The sequence below is a fragment of the Thermomyces dupontii genome, assembly GCF_041956625.1.
Source record: "Thermomyces dupontii strain NRRL 2155 unplaced genomic scaffold VTN31scaffold_9, whole genome shotgun sequence".
Taxonomy (NCBI): domain Eukaryota; kingdom Fungi; phylum Ascomycota; class Eurotiomycetes; order Eurotiales; family Trichocomaceae; genus Thermomyces; species Thermomyces dupontii.
The window spans coordinates 74,760-93,809 of NW_027192315.1; the positions used below are offsets into that span (position 1 = coordinate 74,760).

Genomic DNA, 19,050 nt, shown 5'->3' on the forward strand with positions numbered 1-19,050 from the left:
ATCATGGTTGTAGAGCGCTAAAAAGTGTTGTAACCCTAACCCTAACCCTTGCTAGTTGACTTCTGCCTCTGCAGTAGTTTTGTTCAAGGCGGTGAGACAGACCTCAAAAAGTTTCTGTATCTCTCCGCAAGCCTGACCGTTACCAGCTTGCTCGAACTCAAAAGTTCCGTGTTCAATCGACATCGAAAATGTGAAAATTCCCTCGTGACGTCTCTGAGAGTTCATAGTGATCATTACTAAAGTACGGAGTTCTTCAACGACCAATCCTTCTATCACTCCCTCTGAATCTCCAGTCCGTCGATCAACCTCATGTCTCGAGCCGGAGGAAGAGCTGGAAGAAAACCAGCACCGGGATCAGAACTTTCCTTCTGGAAAGCCGGGCCTGGAGAGGCTCCGGACAACGCTCCGACGCCGTTATTTCCTGTACGTCATCGCCATTTGACCCCCGCCCGATTTGAGATCAAGAACCATCTTCTCTCGAGATATCCGTCGGGCCCAAGGACTGATCTTTGTTGTCGGGTGGCTAGGACTATGACATACCGCAAGCGGATAAACTCAGTCCCAAAGAACAAGACCAAGTAGACCGCTACCGAGCGCTGCGCGAGCGTTTCCATGAAGGACCATACTACGCGGTTTTGAGCGCGGCAACCATCGCCGCGGATAATGATAGCCATGAGAGGGCGCAATTTGACCCGTTCCATGGGATGCCGTCATATAGTTCCCGGTATCGGAAAAGGAAGAGAACGGTCCCTAAACTTACGGGGAGAGAATATGGTACGTGCGCGTTCTCTCTCTACTCTACTCGGCTGTCATTCTTTTTCCCCGTTGACGCAGTCTCCTGCTGACGGGGTTCTTACCATTAGTTCTGAGTTTTTTCCCTCGCCAGCTATGGCGTGTCGTCCAACCAGGCTTCAAGCCTGATTCTACGATGCCAATGGACGGGCCCGTACGCATTCCGGGACTAGTGCACGGGTTCGAAGAAGAGGAGGAAGAGGAAGACCGCCTCGCCAAACGGCGGCGGGGTGTGGATGATGAAGACGAAGACGAAGAACGGCCCCGTGATGAGGATGACGAAGAACGCGGCGAGGATGAGGAAGAGGACGATCAACTGCGTGACGACGATTTCTCGGAGGACGACGATGAAATGGTTGGGGACTACAATGCAGAGCAGTACTTTGATGCGGGTGATGACGACGCGGATGCGGACTTGTTTGCGGATGGCGTTGGTGGTGGTGGGGACGAGGATGCATTTTGATTCAAGCACGGCACTATCTTGTTTTTGATGATACCCTGTTGCATGTATATAGACTGGATCAAGCGGTTGCATGAGTTCTCGAAGATGTTCACTTGCCATTGTGAATGCCAGTTGACCGTTGAAAGCTATCCTTGCAGGGACTGATGGTACGGCAATTATCCGCAACACCGCTGCACTGATTCATAACCTACCTTTATTGGCCCCGCCGGCAAAGCAGCCATCGGGTGATCGAGGCAGCGTTATCTTATCAGATCAAACCAGTTATCATATCAATCAGTCCGATTTTTGATCGCCAACGTCACCCCAACTCCAAGAAGTCCAAGCGATGCCGACTATCCAGTGAATTGGTCTCAATCTAGTTGTCTTAGTTCTTTGTCTGCATACTGATTTTTTGATTGTGACGAACGAATTGCTGAGTGCTCACCCAATTTTTAACGTCATTCTTGCTTGCGATAGGTACCCTGCCGAGATCGGCAAGCTAACTTCAAGTCCCTAAATTACTACATTATTGGTCTCTACTACTACTACTAACTTCCGTACCCTTGGAGCAGTAGTAAGTACCTCGCTGCATTCGATAATCGTTTTAATGACTGACGACCTTGTCATCAGACTCTGCAGGTACAGAACGACGGCAGAAGATAGTATGAGCGACAATGCAACCCCGCGAACAGCTCTCATCGCATACGGCTCCGAAACCGGCAACGCGCATGAAGTCGCAGATGAACTCGGCCACCTGGCCGAAAGGCTACACTTCACGACGCAAGTGTCCGAATTGAATGCTGTGCAGCCGGTATGCAATGACTGAATCGTCAACAATCGGAGAGATAGAGAGAAACAGTCAATTTTCTGACATGGGTGAGGTCGAGTGCTTAGGAGTCTCTGTCAACATTCTCGTTTGTTATATTCGTCGTTTCTACCACCGGGCAAGGTGATATCCCGCTCAATGCGCGCACGTTTTGGAAGACACTGCTCTTGAAAAAGCTGCCGCCGACATTTTTACAGGGCGTGCAGTTTACGTTATTTGGGCTGGGGGATAGTTCGTATCCCAAGTATGTTCTACACAGGCGCGCTCACCTTGAGCCGGAGTGCGGAGTGAAGAGCTTACATATGCCAGGTTCAATTGGGCTGCGAAAAAGTTGCGCAAGCGGCTGTTCCAGCTCGGTGCGAATGAAATCTACAATGCGGGCGAGGCAGATCAACAACACCCCGAGGGGTATGTCTTTTTTTTTTTTTTTAAACTCATTGTAATTCAAAAAGGGATGCTGACCTGAATAGGCTGGAAGGCACGTTTCTGCCATGGGTTACGGACTTGCGAAAACACCTGCTTGATCGATATCCGCTCCCGCCCGGTTTACAACCCATCCCGGAGGATGTGCAGCTACCGCCAAAATGGGTTCTAGAAGAGACGTCGGAAACGACGCCTCCCGAGCAGGACAAAGAGAGTCCAGTGACGACGAGCTTGCTAGAACCCGGAGAGGCGCCCGAGCTATATCGCCTAGAAAACGATACACGGCCGATCCCCAAAACGGTCACGGCGACACTAACGCAGAACAAGCGGCTGACGCCGGCATCCCACTGGCAGGATGTGCGACACATCTGCCTGACCACGACCGAAACGATCCCGTACTCTCCGGGAGACATGGTATCGATCCTGCCAAAGAACTTTGCCAACGATGTCGACCTGCTGCTGCGGTTGATGGACTGGGTGGATGTTGCCGATAGGCCCATCCGGATAGTACACGCACCGCAGCGCGACGACAACAACAACAACAAATCCACGGCACGCATCCCTCCGGCCCCGATCCCGTACTTGGCAGATACGGGCTCGCCATCGCCGTCGTCGTCGTCGTCGTCGTCCAAAACCCCGCCTCTTACTCTGCGTACGCTGTTGACAGAATGCCTCGACATCCGCGCGATCCCCCGCCGCTCGTTTTTCGCGCGCGTCGCGCACTACACGACCGACAGCATGCACCGCGAGCGGCTACTCGAATTCACCAACCCGGAATACATCGACGAGTTGTGGGACTACACGACACGCCCACGGCGGAGCATCATCGAGGTGCTACAAGAGTTTGACACGGTGCAGATCCCGTGGCAGCACGCACTGAACGTATTTCCCATTCTACGGCCGCGGCAATTCAGCATCGCTTCGGGAGGAATGCTCAAACGAACCGCTCCGGACAAGAAGAAGGCGGCCGAAGGTTCCAGGTTCGAACTCCTCGTCGCCATCGTCCGGTACCAGACCGTCATCAAGCGGCTGCGCGAAGGCGTCTGCACCCGCTACCTCTCCGTCCTGCGACCCGGCAGCAAACTTCGCATCGAAGTCCAGCGCGGTGGGCTCAACCCGTCTCTGCCACAACTCGTGGGTCCGACGCTGCTGATCGGCCCGGGGACAGGTCTCGCCCCGCTGCGCGCCATGATCTGGGAGAAACACGGCCTGCTGCAGGCCTACCGCGCAAAACACCCGGAGGCGCCACCACCGGCGATGGCGCCGACGATCCTCGTCTTTGGCAACCGGAACCGCGACGCGGATTACTTCTTCGCCGAGGAGTGGGAGTCACTCACTTCTTCGACCGGCGACCACAGCGGGATCAACCTCACCGTATGGACGGCTTTCTCGCGAGATCAAACACAAAAAGTCTACGTGCAGAACCGCATCCGTGAAAACGCGGAAACGGTCGTCCGTCTGCTGAAAGATCAAGGTGGGAGTGTGTTTATCTGTGGTTCGTCCGGGCGAATGCCGCAGGCTGTGCGCGAGGCGTTGATTGAGTGTTTCCAGAAGCACGCGGCGGCGAGTGATCCAGCTGCGGCGAGGGAAGAAGCGGAGAAATACCTGGTCGAGATGGAGAAATCTGGACGATATAAGCAGGAGACATGGTAAATTATACACTTGTCATATCAATCAATTCATTCACTACCTACCTATCTATGTACATATGGCGGTGTTATTGCGGGTGGAAGCAGTACTATATTTTGCAAGACCCGAAATTAATACTTATTCATCAGGCAAAATCGGAATAGACCGTCTCATTCCCCAATCAACCCGCCGAGGGAATTTCCTCGGGCTCGACGAGCTCGAGGATGGAGCTTCCGCAGCGAAAGAGCCATCATTCCTCTCCTCGCCCACGTAATAATAGTCCTTGATGATGGCGGTTCCGTTCAGAATCGCCGCGATATGCTCATCCGTGCACGTCGAAGTCAGGGCGAGCGTATAGCACTTGGGCTCCGGATTCTCCGGGATCTCATTGAGCCAACCCCAGCTATCGCTGGGTCCCTCGGTGGCATAATCCGGGTGCTCCAGCGTGGAGACTTTGCCCGTCGCGATGTCCAGATTTTCCAAACTGCGGTTGAAAATGACAAACGACGTTTCCGGCTGGTAAGCCGGGACCTCATGGCCGGCCTGGAACACCCGCGTGAAGGAAAAGTTGCCGTACTGGCGGGTCACGCCGCCGACGTAGGACTCGTTCGTCCTCACCTCCGCATAGCCAGCGGCCCGGAATTTCTCCGCCTGGCTGTACTCCACCGCCAGGCTGACGTCCTCGCCGCCGATCCAGTTGCAGGCGTAGTCGCGATCACCGTAGACCAGCGCCACTTTGATGCCCCGGTCCAGCACGTACGCAAGGTCGTTGACGTAGCCCAGCACGTCATCCCGGGCATAGTCGCCTGTCGATTTGAAGGCATGGTACACGCTGTCGATACTGATGGTCCAGTTCAGCGGCGTTCCCAGCGCCCGCTGCACCCAGTCTTGACTTAGGAATCCCATGAATGCGTTCGACGGGAACGGGTCCAGGGCTCGGTGAGCAATGTCGTAAAATCCCCGGTCGACGTAGAAATACGGACCCTCGACGTAATTCTCACAGCACTCCGTTGCGGCGTGGCACAGCTCGTTGACAAACGGGTTGTTGCCGTACATGTCCGGGTCGCCCTTTGCGGCGGCCTCGTGGCAGCGCTCGAGGTGTTCCTTACAGCCGTTGGGCTTGCTCCATGCCTGGAGGGCCTCCTCGTAGGTTGACTGGTTGATCGCTTGGATGCCGTAGGTGTTGTTGTAGGCAAACTTTGGGTAGGAGGGAGCCATGATCTTCAGATCCACGCATCCGTTGATAATGCCCAGCGTGTCGAGGTTGATGTAATGCGCATAGTCTGCGCCCTTGATTTCACCCTTCTTGATCTTCTCGTTCTGCTGCTCAAAGAACGCCGCCATGGACGGGCCGTAGCGGCCGCCATAAGACTCGGTCCAGATGCTCACGCGGTCATCGCGCGGCTTGTACTCAGGGAACTCGTTGAACCAGACCTGAAGCAGCTCCCACAACGACCGAATCGCGTTCTGGGTCGTATTGGCAGTGTTATGGGTCCCCTCAATGGTCGGGAAGGTTCCCACCAGGAAAGTCACGTTCTGCTCCGGAATCTCCTCGCCATCTTCGAGGACTTTTGTCTCCCCAGTGAGAAGATTGCGAGTGCCGTTCTGCAAGTAGTCGTAGCTGAAGCCCGTCTGCACGGGCTGGTCAATGTACAGCACATTGGCATAGTTGTTCCACGACCACGGGTTCAGACTGGTTGAATTCGAGTCCTCGTTGATGATGCAAGGGCCATTCTCTTGGAACAGCCCGATCAGAGATGACGAGCCCGGCCCGCCGTTCATCCAGATGGTGGTCGGCGAGTTGGCCGGGTCATGGCGGGACTCGAAGAAATAAAAGAACAGGTTGATGTCGTAGGCCTGGTCCAGGTTGACGGAGCCCAGGGAATGAGGCGGCAGGTGGATGTATCCAGCGTAGGACTTGACCCCGAGAGTGGTCTCACATATTCCCGGCTGATCATACTGTTCAGCACAATGTTGCGGGGTCAATAATGATAGTATCAACGGATAACTTACCTCCTTGTATGATATGTATACCCCATCAGTCACATTGGATTTGACTACTGTGATCCCCTCAGGAGAGGGGGGAAAATATCGAGCTGACGCTGTCGCTACCAGCAAGGGCACAGCAGTCACCAAGGACCTCATTTTGCACACAGCAAGCTCCTTGCTACTAGTGGTGACCATAAAAAGAAGAAGAAGAACTCCTCGAATGAGGAGGACGTCGCATCATAATCATTATAGCCTCGGTTCCAATGTCAACCCCGTCTTCGGCGCAATGCATGGATTGTTGTATGCAGCAATGTCGATCGCTAGAACCGATTCGGCGACCAAGCTCTGCCAAAAGCCCTTCACAAGGTCCGATTCTTTATTGGATCAACTGCCATGAACGAACTTTACCTCCAGTCGGATATTCGGATCCGAAGTACCCATGTTTGGGTGCGTGTTCAATTTTTTCTCATTGGTCTTGATCGTTAGCGATTCATTGTCCACCAGGGGGTTGCAGGGACAAACCAGGCTGATGACGGATTTGGCCGATCGGCGGGGAGGCCTACGAGTAGTCGGTCAACAACAATCCATCGGCAATCGAAGCTACAATGATTCCATCCCAACACCGTACCTGTCGACGAATCCTGGACCGATGAGAAATTTCATCCTGCCGGAATTGAATTACGGGTATAGGATTGAAGCTACAAATGATGCCATCCCCCAATAAATTCCCAGAAACGCCGTACACCTTTGCTCTAAACCCATCAAACATGACATTCTGCATTTGACCAGCAAATCCAGGATCTCTAGTATTTCATACGCACTTGAAGCAGATACCGCTGCCGGATCTGCGCCACATCGTAGACGATGTACTCGTTGTACTGCAGATACCGGTCTGGATTCTCTTTCTTCCGCGCATCCGCCATGTCCGGCATCATGACACCCTTCAGACTGGGATGCACAACGCCAGCATCCTTCCAGGCCTCGGGTTCGGTCTTCCCCAGCCCCTTAGTGGAGAGGCAGCCCTTTTCCTTGGCCGTCTGCGAAGCGTTGTAGTTGGCGTCGACTTGCTCCAACATCGGTTTCCCCAGTTCGACCTCGCAGAGCAGAAGGAGACCGATGTTTCCGCTGATGCTGGAATGACAGTAGTTGGCCGACTTGCTGGACATGTCGGCAAAGTAGACACCCTTGTCGAACATGTAACCCGTGACGGGCGCCTCCGGTGGAGCAATCCGCAGACCCTGGCTGAGGATGCCACCGTAATTGGTGCTCCGCGAGCCATGCCACAACAGACGCCGATCGCTTTCCTTGAGATTCCCGTACTTGCTGGAGAAACGATCTTCTTCCCCATTCCGCTCGATGCGGAAGATGTTGATAACCTGCATGACTGTGAGTTGCCAGTCATAAAAGCGCTCGTTGGGGAGCACGTACCTGATAGCGGACGGAATGGGTGTGACCTTGGCTGCCTTTGAGGTAGGCTTCCAACTCCTTGAATTCCGTGGAGTCTGGAGACAAGGGGGTCATTTCCTTCATGCCAAGTCCCTTGTACTGCTTGTCAACCACACTTTCGCCGTCCTTCATGTAGGATTCTTTGATAATCTCGTGGGCGATTTCCATGTCAGAAAGGCTTTCGAGCAGCTTCACTTCCCGCTTGATCATGTCCATGCTGTCAATGATCGGCGGGCGCAATCGCCCAAACGCGTGCGGGATGATCGTATAGTACCGATCGCTGAGGCTGCCCGCAGCTTGACGGTACGACAGTTTGTGTTTAGACGTCGCCAGGGACGGATCATTGATTAGCTCGGCTAGTTCCTTCAGTATCTCGAATCCAGTCGTCAGAGTCCGCTTGCTCAGATTGCCCAGGGGCAGCTTGTTGGCGTCATAGGACATATCCGACAAAGCGCGGGAGAAGGTGCTTGGATTGAAAATGAAGTTGATGAGATCCTGCACCGGCTGCGGAAGATTGCTCTTTGGAGGCTCGTAGTCGTCTATGCCGCCGTTTTTGTTGTCCTGCGTTTCCGATTCCCCGTTTTGCTTCGGCTTCTCCTCTGCCTCTTCGTACGATCGTTCAATGAAGGCATATCTCGAGCGCAAGGGAGGATTCAAGCGATTCTCCCATTTGAGACCGGACTTGTCTTTGAATTTCTTCTCGAAAAGACGCTTCGCTTCATCCAGCTCCCCCTTTCCCAACATGGCACTCTGGCCAACTTCACCAACACGGCCCCAGCGAGTCCATGTTCTGTAGGTCCCTTTCTTCTGATCCTTGAGCAACTGAATGCGATAGAACTTGTTGCTGTTCGCCTGAGAGCTCGTTTGGTTGAGGGTGGCATCCCAGATCACGCCATCCGGGTCAATATAAACCTCGAACTCGCCTGTTATAGATCACTATCAATCCTGAAGTCCCGTGCGCATATGTACAGAGAACTTCTCCCACCTACCTTTCGGGCAATGCTCGTCCACCGGAACGTTGACAGGTTTGTTGTTGCTGGTGGATGGCGTCTGACTCTCGCGCTGTTTTTTGGCGGGGGGTTCCTCGGCGCTGTTGCCGTTCGTCTCTGGTCCCGCACGCCTCTTGGAGGATCGAGTCCCGGAATTGGAATTGGGCTTGTTGGTTTGAGACCCGGGGAGGTTGAAACCATAATTGGCTTCATCTTCTTTCCTCGAGTTATTGATTGAGTGGAGGAGCCAATCGAGATTGACGAGATGGCCGTTGTTCTCTCGAGCCCGCTTGACTGGGTGGAATCGGTCAGCCGGACATGTCATCAACCTCCTCGAACCGGCTTATACTCACCCTTGGCTGTTTGCTTGGTGATTTCATTTTGCGTGGTGATCAGATGGGTGCATCCCTCGGCGTCGTCACTGAAAACACCATTGTTCGCTTCCACCATTCCTTTGATGACGCCTGAACAAACTGAAGTCAATACAGAACCATTGCGAAGTCTCGCTGAGACGCCACGTCTTCACTCACCATGCTTGTAGAAGGTCCCGTGGTTGCCACTCACAGCCACCACCAGGCCTTCGAGGCACTTTGAGGGCATTTTGTTGCGAAATTGCAAGTAAGACTGATTCAGAAGAGAGAATGAGGACGCAGAAAGTCTCGTGTTGACAATGCAAACACAATAGTAGTACCCCTTACGAGGAACAAATACTATCTCTCATCCAGAAGGGCACAATTGTCAATATTCTCACTCAATTGATGCTGTGAGAGAACTGAAGTTCATGAAATCAATCATCGAGGCAATGCTGGGATTCAGAGCCCTGTAAATCCTTCATTACGGAGTACATAACCCTGCGAATTGCGAACTCCGCGAAAGTTGCCTGTTGAGCTCTCTCATTCTCCTCCTCCCCCATTTCTCCGACATGGAGCGCTTCTCTGCTCCTCCAAGCTCCGAACCTCAGCTGCTGCGTGTCCGGTCCAAAGCCGCCGATCTCTAGGCAGCACATGCGGCCCACAAATTCGGCTTGCCATGATTGGACCATGTGGATCAGCTCTGTGGGGGAACACGAGATCCATCTCAGGCACCACTTCAGGCACCATATCACGTGACCCAGTCTCCCGGGAGTGGTATCCGAGCTGCAAATGCCAGGCACAGACAGACAGGCACGTGTTGAGAATGTCCATGACCGTACTATTCGGATCATCTCCATCCATAACTGCAGATTAGTTTTCCTCTCAATCGGTTGAACAGAAGTTCCACTGTAGATAGTTAGTAGTACTGTAGGTAAGGCATGGCACTTCCGAAGCAAGTAGGCAGACTTTCCGAGAGCTGTGTGAGATGAGCAGGTCCTCTAGTATGAGTAGCAAAAATGAGCAGCGTGATGATTATCATTCTAATTCATACCGTATCTTCCTAGAGAAACCCTAGACCGATAAACCCAATGCTTCCATGGTATCTGAAATATAAGTTCTGAATCTGATAGTTCCCCCCGCAATGCCTTGTCCAAATCAAAGAAAAAGACACCCAATCAAAAAACCCCGCCGGGAAATAGCAGTATAAGTACAAATTCAACAGAACATCAATCGGAGCTCTGCTTCAAGCAGTTTGGCTGCTCGTCGCCGGTCTCACGGAAGACTGCCCTTCAAGAATGGGCGAAGAAGGCGAGGAGTGGAACTCCTCTGTCACCGACAAGTACGCCTTTTCTTCAGAACCCTCTTCCATCAATTCCGGCATACTCACGCTTCGCTCCGAGTCCAGTGAGGCGCGAATCACCGGATGTGTCGAGCTGGTGGGTGATGGCGACATCAGAGCAATCGAGTCTTGCGTTGAAATCGAGTCATGTTTGCCGTTTGGATTTCGAGGAGGAAGCGCTGGTGGAACACGTTTGGGAATGGTCACCAGACGGGGTCGGGAGAAATTTGCTGGAGGCGATTTGTCCTCTTGAGTTGTCGAGGCCCCATTGTGAACGACTTCGGTCTTTGTAATTGTCGCGTTGCTCGCGTCATGGATCTCAAAGTTCTCCTGCTCAAAGTCGGCCTCCATGTCGTGGTGGCCGTGTGAAGTGTCGGGTTGTGAAGTATCCGGTGTGCTCAGCAAGCTTTCATCGGGAGGTGAGGTTGCGACGTCTCGCGTGCTTCGAGTCGAAGCGTCGGACATCAAAGACGGTGCATACGGCGCCATGTCATCCGTCTGCGTCCCGCGGTCAACGCTCGTGTAGCTTTTAATGCTCTGGACGCTCCCCCGCCAACTCGCCTGCGGCGACGATTCCTGGCTCTTCTTTGCAAACACGTGATACAACGGGCTGGTCGGCGCTGGTCGAAACTCAAAGGCATCGCTACTCGGTCGAGAGTGTGTGCCAGCTTCGCGAATGAAGAGACCCTGTTCTTCCAACGCTCGTACTCCATATGGATCGGGATCATCGACGGATGGGATGCCAAAGGAATCGCGCGAATGAGGGGAGGCCACCACGGCGTCACCGGGCACTTCTTCGCCAGCAGCTGGGAGTAGACTCTCGTCGACATCCTTGTCGCCTTGAGCCGCCTTGACAGTTTCGAGGAGCACGCGGACGGACTCCGGAGGATGCTGTACTTTGCCCGTCAGGATATCATGTGCCCCAACCTTTTTGCCATAGAATCGCTCATTCTCATCTGACCGTTCGCTAACGATGGTACCGTCTACTGAAATTCCGGCATAGAGACCGCGGCTCTTCAGATACGCCCAGATGGGCGCCTGGCGTTTATGGACCTCGGTGTCCATGACGCCACCCACTCCCACTGGGCCGGCGCTCACACTGAGCTTGCCGCCTAATGTGGCACGGACTCCTTTGAACCCTTCTAACGCCTCGTAGGTGTTGATAACGATGACGCAGTCATAAATGTCAACGCCGGCCAGGAACCCTAAAGCAGCCGTGTGCAGCATGATGCCAGACGGAGGACTCCATTCCCCCGTTTCCGGTATCCGAGCCAGCAGGACCCCGCTTCCTCCAGAACCGCTCAACCACAAACCAGCGCGCATGGTGGTGCAGATAGCCAGTCCCTTCGCTTGTTTGATGACTTCGGACGGGATCTTGGCTAGAACGCGCTGCTTTCCCCGCGGTTTATCAATCTTCTGGTTCTGATCTGCCTCTTCGGGCTTGACTTCCCCAGCGTCGACGTCGTTGTAGAAACCGTCTTTGCAGAAGCTTCGCAGAATCCGAGCAGCCTTTTCGCTTTCCTTATCCAGAGTTGTCGGCCAAAAGGCTTCCGCTCCGAGTCGATTCGACATGCGGTTGACGGGTGCTCCTAATTTATCAATGGTGTTCCAGGCCTTATCAAGGCCCTTCTTACCGAAGGCCAGGCCCTTCAAGGAGTAACCCTTCCAGGAGTTGCGCGACATTCTGGGCGCGTATTCTGAGCAAGTTCTAGTTGAGCTTTATTCGCTCGAGGGACGATGGTGCCGCGACCATGCACGCAGTCAAACTGGCCAGGAATACGGGTTGTGTTGAACTAGTTATCAGCGGAATGGTGTCTTCGAATTGCCAAAACAAAGGCCGGTGCTGGACTCGTAAGTATTTAGGACTTGAAGAAGGTCGAAATGGCTCACCTTGAAGTCGTAGTGGAGCCGATAGGTAAGTACTGACGTAAGTAACTTATCTGGACAAGAGTCCAGAACAAATCGTTCTCCAGTCCTACAGAGGACTCGAGACAAACCATCCAGTTACGAACAGCAGATCCAGGCATTCCAGAGGACTTTAATGATTATATCTGTGGTTGACCCCGGAAACAGGAACAAGGGGGGGGGGTTCCCAATTCCAGGGGACAGGAAGCACGAAAAAAGTGATAAATCACAAGTATCCTGGACTCAGCAGGCCAAAAGCGATGTTTATCATCTGAGCCATCACAAATCTGCACGGCTTCGGCCGGAAACGAAATCTGACGAGCCGGGCACTCCAATTTGTCGAATTCCACGAGGTTCCGACTCTGGAATCTTATTGGATTGGGAGCAAGGAAGTGAAGAGATCTGGCAAAAACGCATCATTCACTAACTAGCCTTGATACTAGCCCTGATGGTTCTAGTGTTGATTTATTTTCTCCAACTTCTGGGTTCAGAAACAGGTTACGTACTGTATATTCATCCGAATCCAACCAGACGGAATCGATCGTGGCGAGGGACGAGAGCCTCAGTGGGCCAAGTTGTGGCGTTGTATGGCGGTGCTCAATAACTAACCTAAATCTTCCACAAAATTATTCACGTGCATGGGATTTCTGAATTTGAGCTGCCTGGCAATCTCAACTGGAGCTTCCCTTCTTGTTCACCAAGGCGAGTTCTCTAAAGTATTATTGCTCAGGCGTTGGTACTCAGTATCCCAAACGGAGAAATTGCTTTCCAATCTCAATTCTGAGTCGGCACTTTCATCGGACCCTGCTCCTAGATCTCTCCCCAAACAGGTTTCCCATAGTCCTGGACGGTCCGACAGACGAAAGTACAAGAATCGTTGACATCAAAACCACGAACAACGCGACGGAGGACGCGACGATCGCACCCTAGGACCATCGAACAAGCAGTCTTTAAGCCAACGACAACAACACAGACTCTCCCTCCTCTAGACGGCCCGACCACTGCGCAGCAGTCCCAATGGTTGGTGACAATGTAGGTATGTAAGTACTTGAGTAAGTACGGAGCACCTCCGTCAAGAAGCAAGCAGTGCAGGAACACCTCTCGTCATGACATACATCATGTCAGCAACTGTGTCCCCCTTCATCAGACGGGCGAGGGAAATTTTGCCTAGGGTGCCTCCTCACTGAGTCTCAACCCAGTTCACACATAGTCCCGAGCGCGAAAGTGTAAACAGCGTCAGGTTCCCTCATGGCGAGCTGGCGATAGAAGCTTGTTGCGCCTAGCCGATCTGATGTGGCTGTGCTCAAGATCAAGCACGGGCCAGACTAGCCTACGAGTAGTCCAAGCCCAAAGATCAATTGAAAATTCAGGTTCTTCATTCAGTTATGCATGGGTCCCAAGCCCAATTCTTTCTACCTCTACGGAGTAGGTACTCCGTACCAAGAACCAATATTGAGTACTTAGCAAGAGAAAGCTGCAAATTTTTTCTTGAAGGGATACAAGTGAAACGATCAACATAACCACAGACAGCCCTGCAGAAGGCCCAGTCACTCTACAGCAGTCTTCCCAGTGGCTGGTAAAGATGACGGAACAGAACGAACGGCAGTTATGTACGTCAGGGAGCAAGCAACACAGGGCATACGCCGAGTTTTGCCCAGAAAATTGCTGACATTTGATACCGTGTCAGCAACTGTGACCCTTCGTCAGGCCGGCGAGGGAAGTCTTGCCCAGGGTGCCTCCCTACTCATACACCGATGAGAATAACGAACTGTATCCACTGTTTCGGACAAGGCTCAAGGCGAAGCTAGAAATCGACGGTCCTGCCATTGGGCCGGAGCGGAGCCGTGTGTTCTACGGATTTTTCTGTCTTGCGGGTAAGGCCGCTACGACCATTCGGCCCTGGATAGATGCCTATTGCGATCACGAGGAGGTATTTACCGTGGAGAATTTTTTTCCCAACAGCTAGACAAACATTTTGCGGACTTCGCGCGAGAGCTGCGGGCAGACAATAAGATCAGGGACATGCAACAGGGAGACCGTCAGCCCCGGGACTTCCTGGCAGACTTTGACAGAACGCTGCATGAGTCAAGTTACTGCCATTCGTCGGATGACATGAAAATTATGTTTCTCGATGAAGCCATCAGCTCGGAGCTTTTCGATATCACAATCCCTTTGAGGGTCCAAGGAAAAGAGCCCACTTACGAAGAGATTATCTCCAGACTTCGTCGATCTACTGATCGACGGGCTGCCATGAGGGCTGCCTTGGTCGGCCAAAGTCCCAAGCGGCGACACCCATCTCCGGGTGCCCGCAGCACATTAACTGGGTCCATGGGCAGCAACCGGATAGCGAAGAGGTCCAAAAGCCGAGCGACCAGGTTGTCCCAGGATGAGTATTACCGAAGGAGACGCGAAGGTCTGTGCATCAGCTGTGGAGAATCTGGACATTACCAGAGGTACTGCCCGTACGACTAGGGGATTAGGGCTTTGCAAGGGAATTGAAATGGAATGGGATGAGAACCCCTTTGTCAGCATTTAAAATGCCTTTGAATCAGTCTGACTACAAGTATTCATTCGCAGCAGAGATCAGAAGAGGTCTCTTGATATGTCCTATGCTATCTTGGCTCAACATGGTTCCAAGTTCCAACACGAGTAACTATCAGTTGTATCGTCTTGAGTGTGCCGAGGATGCCTGCCGACTCCGTTATGTATCTACTTTTATATGGTTACGAACCATCTCCAATATAACGTTGAATGAGGGTGGTGTACAATTGCCCGTCTCATCCTCACGGTCACTCAGAACCCATTTCCGCATACCCTAGACGAAGCAAAGAAGGCCGGTGCTTTCTCTTGGAATTTGTCTGTGATGCTGTCTACAAGAGAAAGTTTCACGAAGCAGGCAGCTTCCTTTGAGTCAAATGATCTGTTATAAACAGTGCGCGCTAGTGTCGCCTTGGACATCTTCACTCATCCAGACGATCGTAACAATCATTCGATGATTCTCTCACTCCTCAACGGATGGCCGGCGATTGAAGTCGAAAAGAATCATGCCAGTTGGCATTGATGATGTTTCTGGCATTTACAAATCATGGAATCGTCAACAACGGGAAGATCGCGTTTTAGTCTGGACAAAGCTCCGATAATAGGTACACGCATTGGATAGATACAGCTTACGTTATCACAGCGCGCCCAATTCCTTCAAGCGCGAAATCATACCATCGACATTCTCGACCTTGTCGCCGCCTTTGCGTGGTGGTGGCTCTGTACAAAGTTAGGCATGCACCTTCCATCAGCAACACAGATACGACAAATCATACCTGTAACTTTCAACGTCTTCAGCCGTCGCTGGTCCTCCACACCAAAGTCTGCCAGCGTCTTCTTTTCCAATGGCTTCTTCTTCGCCTTCATGATGTTTGGAAGACTGGCGTAGCGGGGCTCATTGAGCCGGAGATCTGTCGAGATCACCATGGGCAGTTGTGCCCGCAGCGTTTCAACACCGCCATCCACTTCACGAGTAACCTCAACGGTGTTACCGTCGTCCTTGATGTTGACCTCACAGGCTTGTGTCGCCTGGGACCAGCCCAGCAAGCCAGCGAGCATCTGCCCAGTCTGTCCCCGATCCCCGTCAATGGCCTGCTTTCCTAGGAGGACCAAGTTAATGTTCTCCTTCTCGACGACGCTCCGCAGCAGCTTCGCAATCGTCAACGGTTCCGGCCCAGACTCGCCGGTCTCCGGGACTTCGACGTGCAGCGCGCGGTCCGCGCCCATGGCCATGGCTGTTCGGAGAGTATCGACGCATTTGGGACCACCGGCGGAGAGCGCCAAAATACTTTCCACTGTTGCTTTGCCTCGTTCGCGGATCCGCACGGCCTCCTCAACACCCAGCTCGTCGAAAGGATTCATCGAGTGTTTGACATTGGCCGTTTCGACCCAGGTCTGTGTCTTGTTGATGCGAGGTTTGATCTAGACAAATTCCAAGACGTTAACACCCGCTCGCTCTGTATTCCTGCATGGAGACAGGTCGAGCACGACCGCAGCTCATTTGCCTGCAACGTTGTCTCATCGGCTATATCAAGCAAGCACTTTCACGACATACGCATGGCACCTACCGCATAATCAATCACCCGCTTAACGGGCACCAGAATCCGTAGAGGTCTGGCCATTGTGGCGACGCAGAACGGACTGGAGTGCTTCGGAGAGAGTCAATGTCGGTTGACGATTCCAATTGCAGGCCGGGCCGATGTGTTTGATGCTTCACAGGTGAGGTGACTCGGCGTTTCTTACCGAGACGCCGGTTCTATCCGCTGAACAGTCCGCGAACCTCGGATTAACTGATTTCCGATCCGATCGCAGTTTGACAAATTCGTTTCGGTCACCTAGAGTACTCCGTAACTAAACCTACGGAGAACTAGTACACGTGATCCGTAACTAACTACATATTGCTTCTGAGCGCTGACTCATCCACGGTTACCACGTGACCATCGGACTGGAACATCGTTGATCCGTCATCTTCAAGTGGGGATTGGGTCACAACCAACAACCGGCTAGGAATCCAAATTGCATTGAAGTGTTAATGAAGGGACTCTTTCTCAAGGCAGTGAGAGCCATCAACGACTCCCTTCTTCAAGCCAAAGTACAAGCTCAGAGTACAACTGCTTCCCGTAGCGCCACCTGATCTCAGTCCTTATCAATGCCTTGTTCTGTGCTCATAGAAGTTCGAGAATGTTCTATCGCCCTATGACCTCACAGCCGCACATCAGCGTCGTCTATTCCTGACGAATCTCGAAATCCCTGTCACTACCTTGTATTAGACTTGCTTCATCATTTTGAGTCAAGCATCCCTTTTCCTACGTTGAGCTTTTCAATCAGCCCTAACCTGCTACGTCTTCACGAGTTCCAAAGTATACCATCTACGAGCCGAACTTTCCGCACTCTTCGATCATCCAAGCCCTTGTGTGTGCCTATTGTGGCTTTGAAAAAAGAGTGCTTGAAATACGCCAGCCATATCTCTTTCACATAAACTTGAGGCTCATACCACTTGACACTTTATTGGTCATTTGCTTGGGAATTATTTCCGCCTATCGATCTCTCAACCTTACTCCTCACTCCAACATATCACTGACCAGTCATCGACATGGTCGCGGACACAAAACTCTACGATGCTTTGGGCATCAGGCCCGATGCCTCCCAGGAGGACATCAAGAAAGCATACCGAAAAGCCGCTTTGAAATGGCATCCAGATAAGAACAAGGATAATCCAAAAGCTGCAGAGAAGTTCAAAGGTAAGTAGGTCTTGTCTGTCTTCCCCGCCCATATGGTAAGAAGTTCTTTTGTGGGCTGTTACTAACTATTTCTACAGAGGTCTCACAAGCATATGAAGTCCTCTCCGATCCCGAGAAGCGAAAAGTCTACGACCAATTTGGCCTGGATTACCTGCTGCGTGGAGGCCCTCCACCGTCGGAAGGCGGTGGTTTCGAGGGCGGCATGCCGGGCGGCTTCAGCTTCAATATGGGTGGCGGGCCTGGCGGCACACGCACATTCCACTTCACGACGAGTGGCGGTCCCGGCGGATTTACGTTCAGCAATCCGGAAGATATCTTCGCGCAATTCGCCAAAGGAGCAGGTGCTGGTATGGGTGATGACATCTTCTCTTCGTTCCTAGGCGGAGGACTCGGTGGTGGTGGTGGTACCAAGTTCCGGACTTCGACCGGCGGGCGCGGTAGCGGTTTCGGGCGTCGGGAGCCAACCCCGGAGCCGCAGGTTGTCGAAAAAGACTTGCCTTTGACTCTGGAGGAGCTCTTCTACGGCTGCACCAAGAAAGTGACGACAAAGAGCAAGACGTTCGATGCCAGTGGGAGACGCAGTGTGCAGGACGTGACATTGGAAGCCAACATTAAGCCGGGTCTTCGTGCTGGGTCGAAGATCAAATACCGAGGCGTGGGAGATCAAGAAGAAGGAGGTCGGCAAGATGTGCATTTGATTGTGACAGAGGTATGTATTTGTTCCTTTCCTGATGAGTAATGGCACCGAGCTAACAGGCCCACAGAAAGAGCATCCCACGTTCAAGCGTAGCGGTGACCACTTGATCACGACAGTAGATCTCAGCCTAAAGGAGGCTCTCACCGGCTGGGAGCGAATAGTCAAGACAATCGACGGCAAGTCTATTCGAGTATCGAAACCCGGACCGACCCAACCGAACCACGAAGAGCGATATCCGGGCTTGGGCATGCCAATCTCGAAGAAGCCCGGCGAGCGCGGTGACCTAGTCGTCAAAGTCAACGTCCGATTCCCGACCAGCTTGACTTCCTCCGAGAAAGAATCGCTCAAAAAGATTCTCCCGTGATTTGGATAAACGAGCTTTTTTTATAATACTACTTGATGATATATGATGGGTTCGGTTTGATCATGCATGTTCGGCGTCGGGGAGTTTTCTAGGAAGCGAATATTTTCGCGGATTTTGTCTCTCTTCTTCTTGTCTTCGGTTTTGTTCTCTTTCAGATTGCTTCCATGACTGAAGGATTTTGTCTGGCAGTTGGTGAATAGACACTGATCTTCGATCATTGTACAAGTAGTAATGATGTTTTCCCTTTCATATATACGAGTACGCTGTACTGTCGAGGGAAATGTATCATAGATAGAATCGGATAACTTACTCGATAACTAAAAAAAAAAAAAAAAAAAAAAAAAAAAACAAAAACTTCGCCAGGCGTAGCTGGGATTCGGGATAGAATTTCGGGATGCAATGAGGTCTGAAGCTGGGGTAAAGAAAAAGGTGAAAAAAGAATCTGGACTTGCCGCGAATTGAACGCGGGACCTCTTCAATGCAAATGAAGCGTGATAACCCCTACACTACAAGCCCAGTTTGGTGCTGAAGGAGCAGCAATCATTGTTTACAAGGAGTTCCTGTTTAACACGTCACA

The 19,050-nt window shown here is 52.3% G+C and overlaps 7 protein-coding genes and 1 non-coding gene across 8 annotated transcripts; 3 read left to right on the forward strand and 5 right to left on the reverse strand.

Moving 5' to 3' along the window:
- Window positions 1-309: 309 nt before the first annotated feature.
- On the forward strand, window positions 310-1,255 carry VTN31DRAFT_7221 (uncharacterized protein; the record flags this gene model as incomplete). Its single annotated transcript, XM_069407919.1, has 3 exons — window positions 310-423; window positions 528-774; window positions 864-1,255. The coding sequence occupies 3 exons, from the start codon at window positions 310-312 to the stop codon at window positions 1,253-1,255; spliced, it is 753 nt and encodes a 250-aa protein (XP_069257719.1).
- A 643-nt stretch (window positions 1,256-1,898) lies between these two features.
- VTN31DRAFT_7222 (uncharacterized protein) lies at window positions 1,899-4,136 on the forward strand (the record flags this gene model as incomplete). Its single annotated transcript, XM_069407920.1, has 4 exons — window positions 1,899-2,045; window positions 2,129-2,304; window positions 2,370-2,468; window positions 2,531-4,136. 4 exons carry the CDS (start codon window positions 1,899-1,901, stop codon window positions 4,134-4,136), a joined length of 2,028 nt encoding a protein of 675 aa, XP_069257720.1.
- A 114-nt stretch (window positions 4,137-4,250) lies between these two features.
- On the reverse strand, window positions 4,251-6,296 carry VTN31DRAFT_7223 (uncharacterized protein; the record flags this gene model as incomplete). Its single annotated transcript, XM_069407921.1, has 2 exons — window positions 4,251-6,062; window positions 6,126-6,296. The coding sequence occupies 2 exons, from the start codon at window positions 6,294-6,296 to the stop codon at window positions 4,251-4,253; spliced, it is 1,983 nt and encodes a 660-aa protein (XP_069257721.1).
- Window positions 6,297-6,904: 608 nt separating this feature from the next.
- Window positions 6,905-9,136, reverse strand: VTN31DRAFT_7224 (uncharacterized protein; the record flags this gene model as incomplete). Its single annotated transcript, XM_069407922.1, has 5 exons — window positions 6,905-7,477; window positions 7,530-8,470; window positions 8,537-8,830; window positions 8,890-9,000; window positions 9,067-9,136. The coding sequence occupies 5 exons, from the start codon at window positions 9,134-9,136 to the stop codon at window positions 6,905-6,907; spliced, it is 1,989 nt and encodes a 662-aa protein (XP_069257722.1).
- Window positions 9,137-10,132: 996 nt separating this feature from the next.
- Window positions 10,133-11,911, reverse strand: VTN31DRAFT_7225 (uncharacterized protein; the record flags this gene model as incomplete). Its single annotated transcript, XM_069407923.1, has 1 exon — window positions 10,133-11,911. One exon carries the CDS (start codon window positions 11,909-11,911, stop codon window positions 10,133-10,135), a length of 1,779 nt encoding a protein of 592 aa, XP_069257723.1.
- Window positions 11,912-15,308: 3,397 nt separating this feature from the next.
- VTN31DRAFT_7226 (uncharacterized protein) lies at window positions 15,309-16,293 on the reverse strand (the record flags this gene model as incomplete). Its single annotated transcript, XM_069407924.1, has 3 exons — window positions 15,309-15,391; window positions 15,448-16,093; window positions 16,240-16,293. 3 exons carry the CDS (start codon window positions 16,291-16,293, stop codon window positions 15,309-15,311), a joined length of 783 nt encoding a protein of 260 aa, XP_069257724.1.
- A 971-nt stretch (window positions 16,294-17,264) lies between these two features.
- Window positions 17,265-18,473, forward strand: VTN31DRAFT_7227 (uncharacterized protein; the record flags this gene model as incomplete). Its single annotated transcript, XM_069407925.1, has 3 exons — window positions 17,265-17,412; window positions 17,490-18,121; window positions 18,177-18,473. The coding sequence occupies 3 exons, from the start codon at window positions 17,265-17,267 to the stop codon at window positions 18,471-18,473; spliced, it is 1,077 nt and encodes a 358-aa protein (XP_069257725.1).
- Window positions 18,474-18,916: 443 nt separating this feature from the next.
- Window positions 18,917-18,989, reverse strand: VTN31DRAFT_t90. Its single transcript has one exon. It is a non-coding gene; the product is annotated as a tRNA-Ala (tRNA).
- Between the last annotated feature and the right edge of the window lie 61 nt (window positions 18,990-19,050).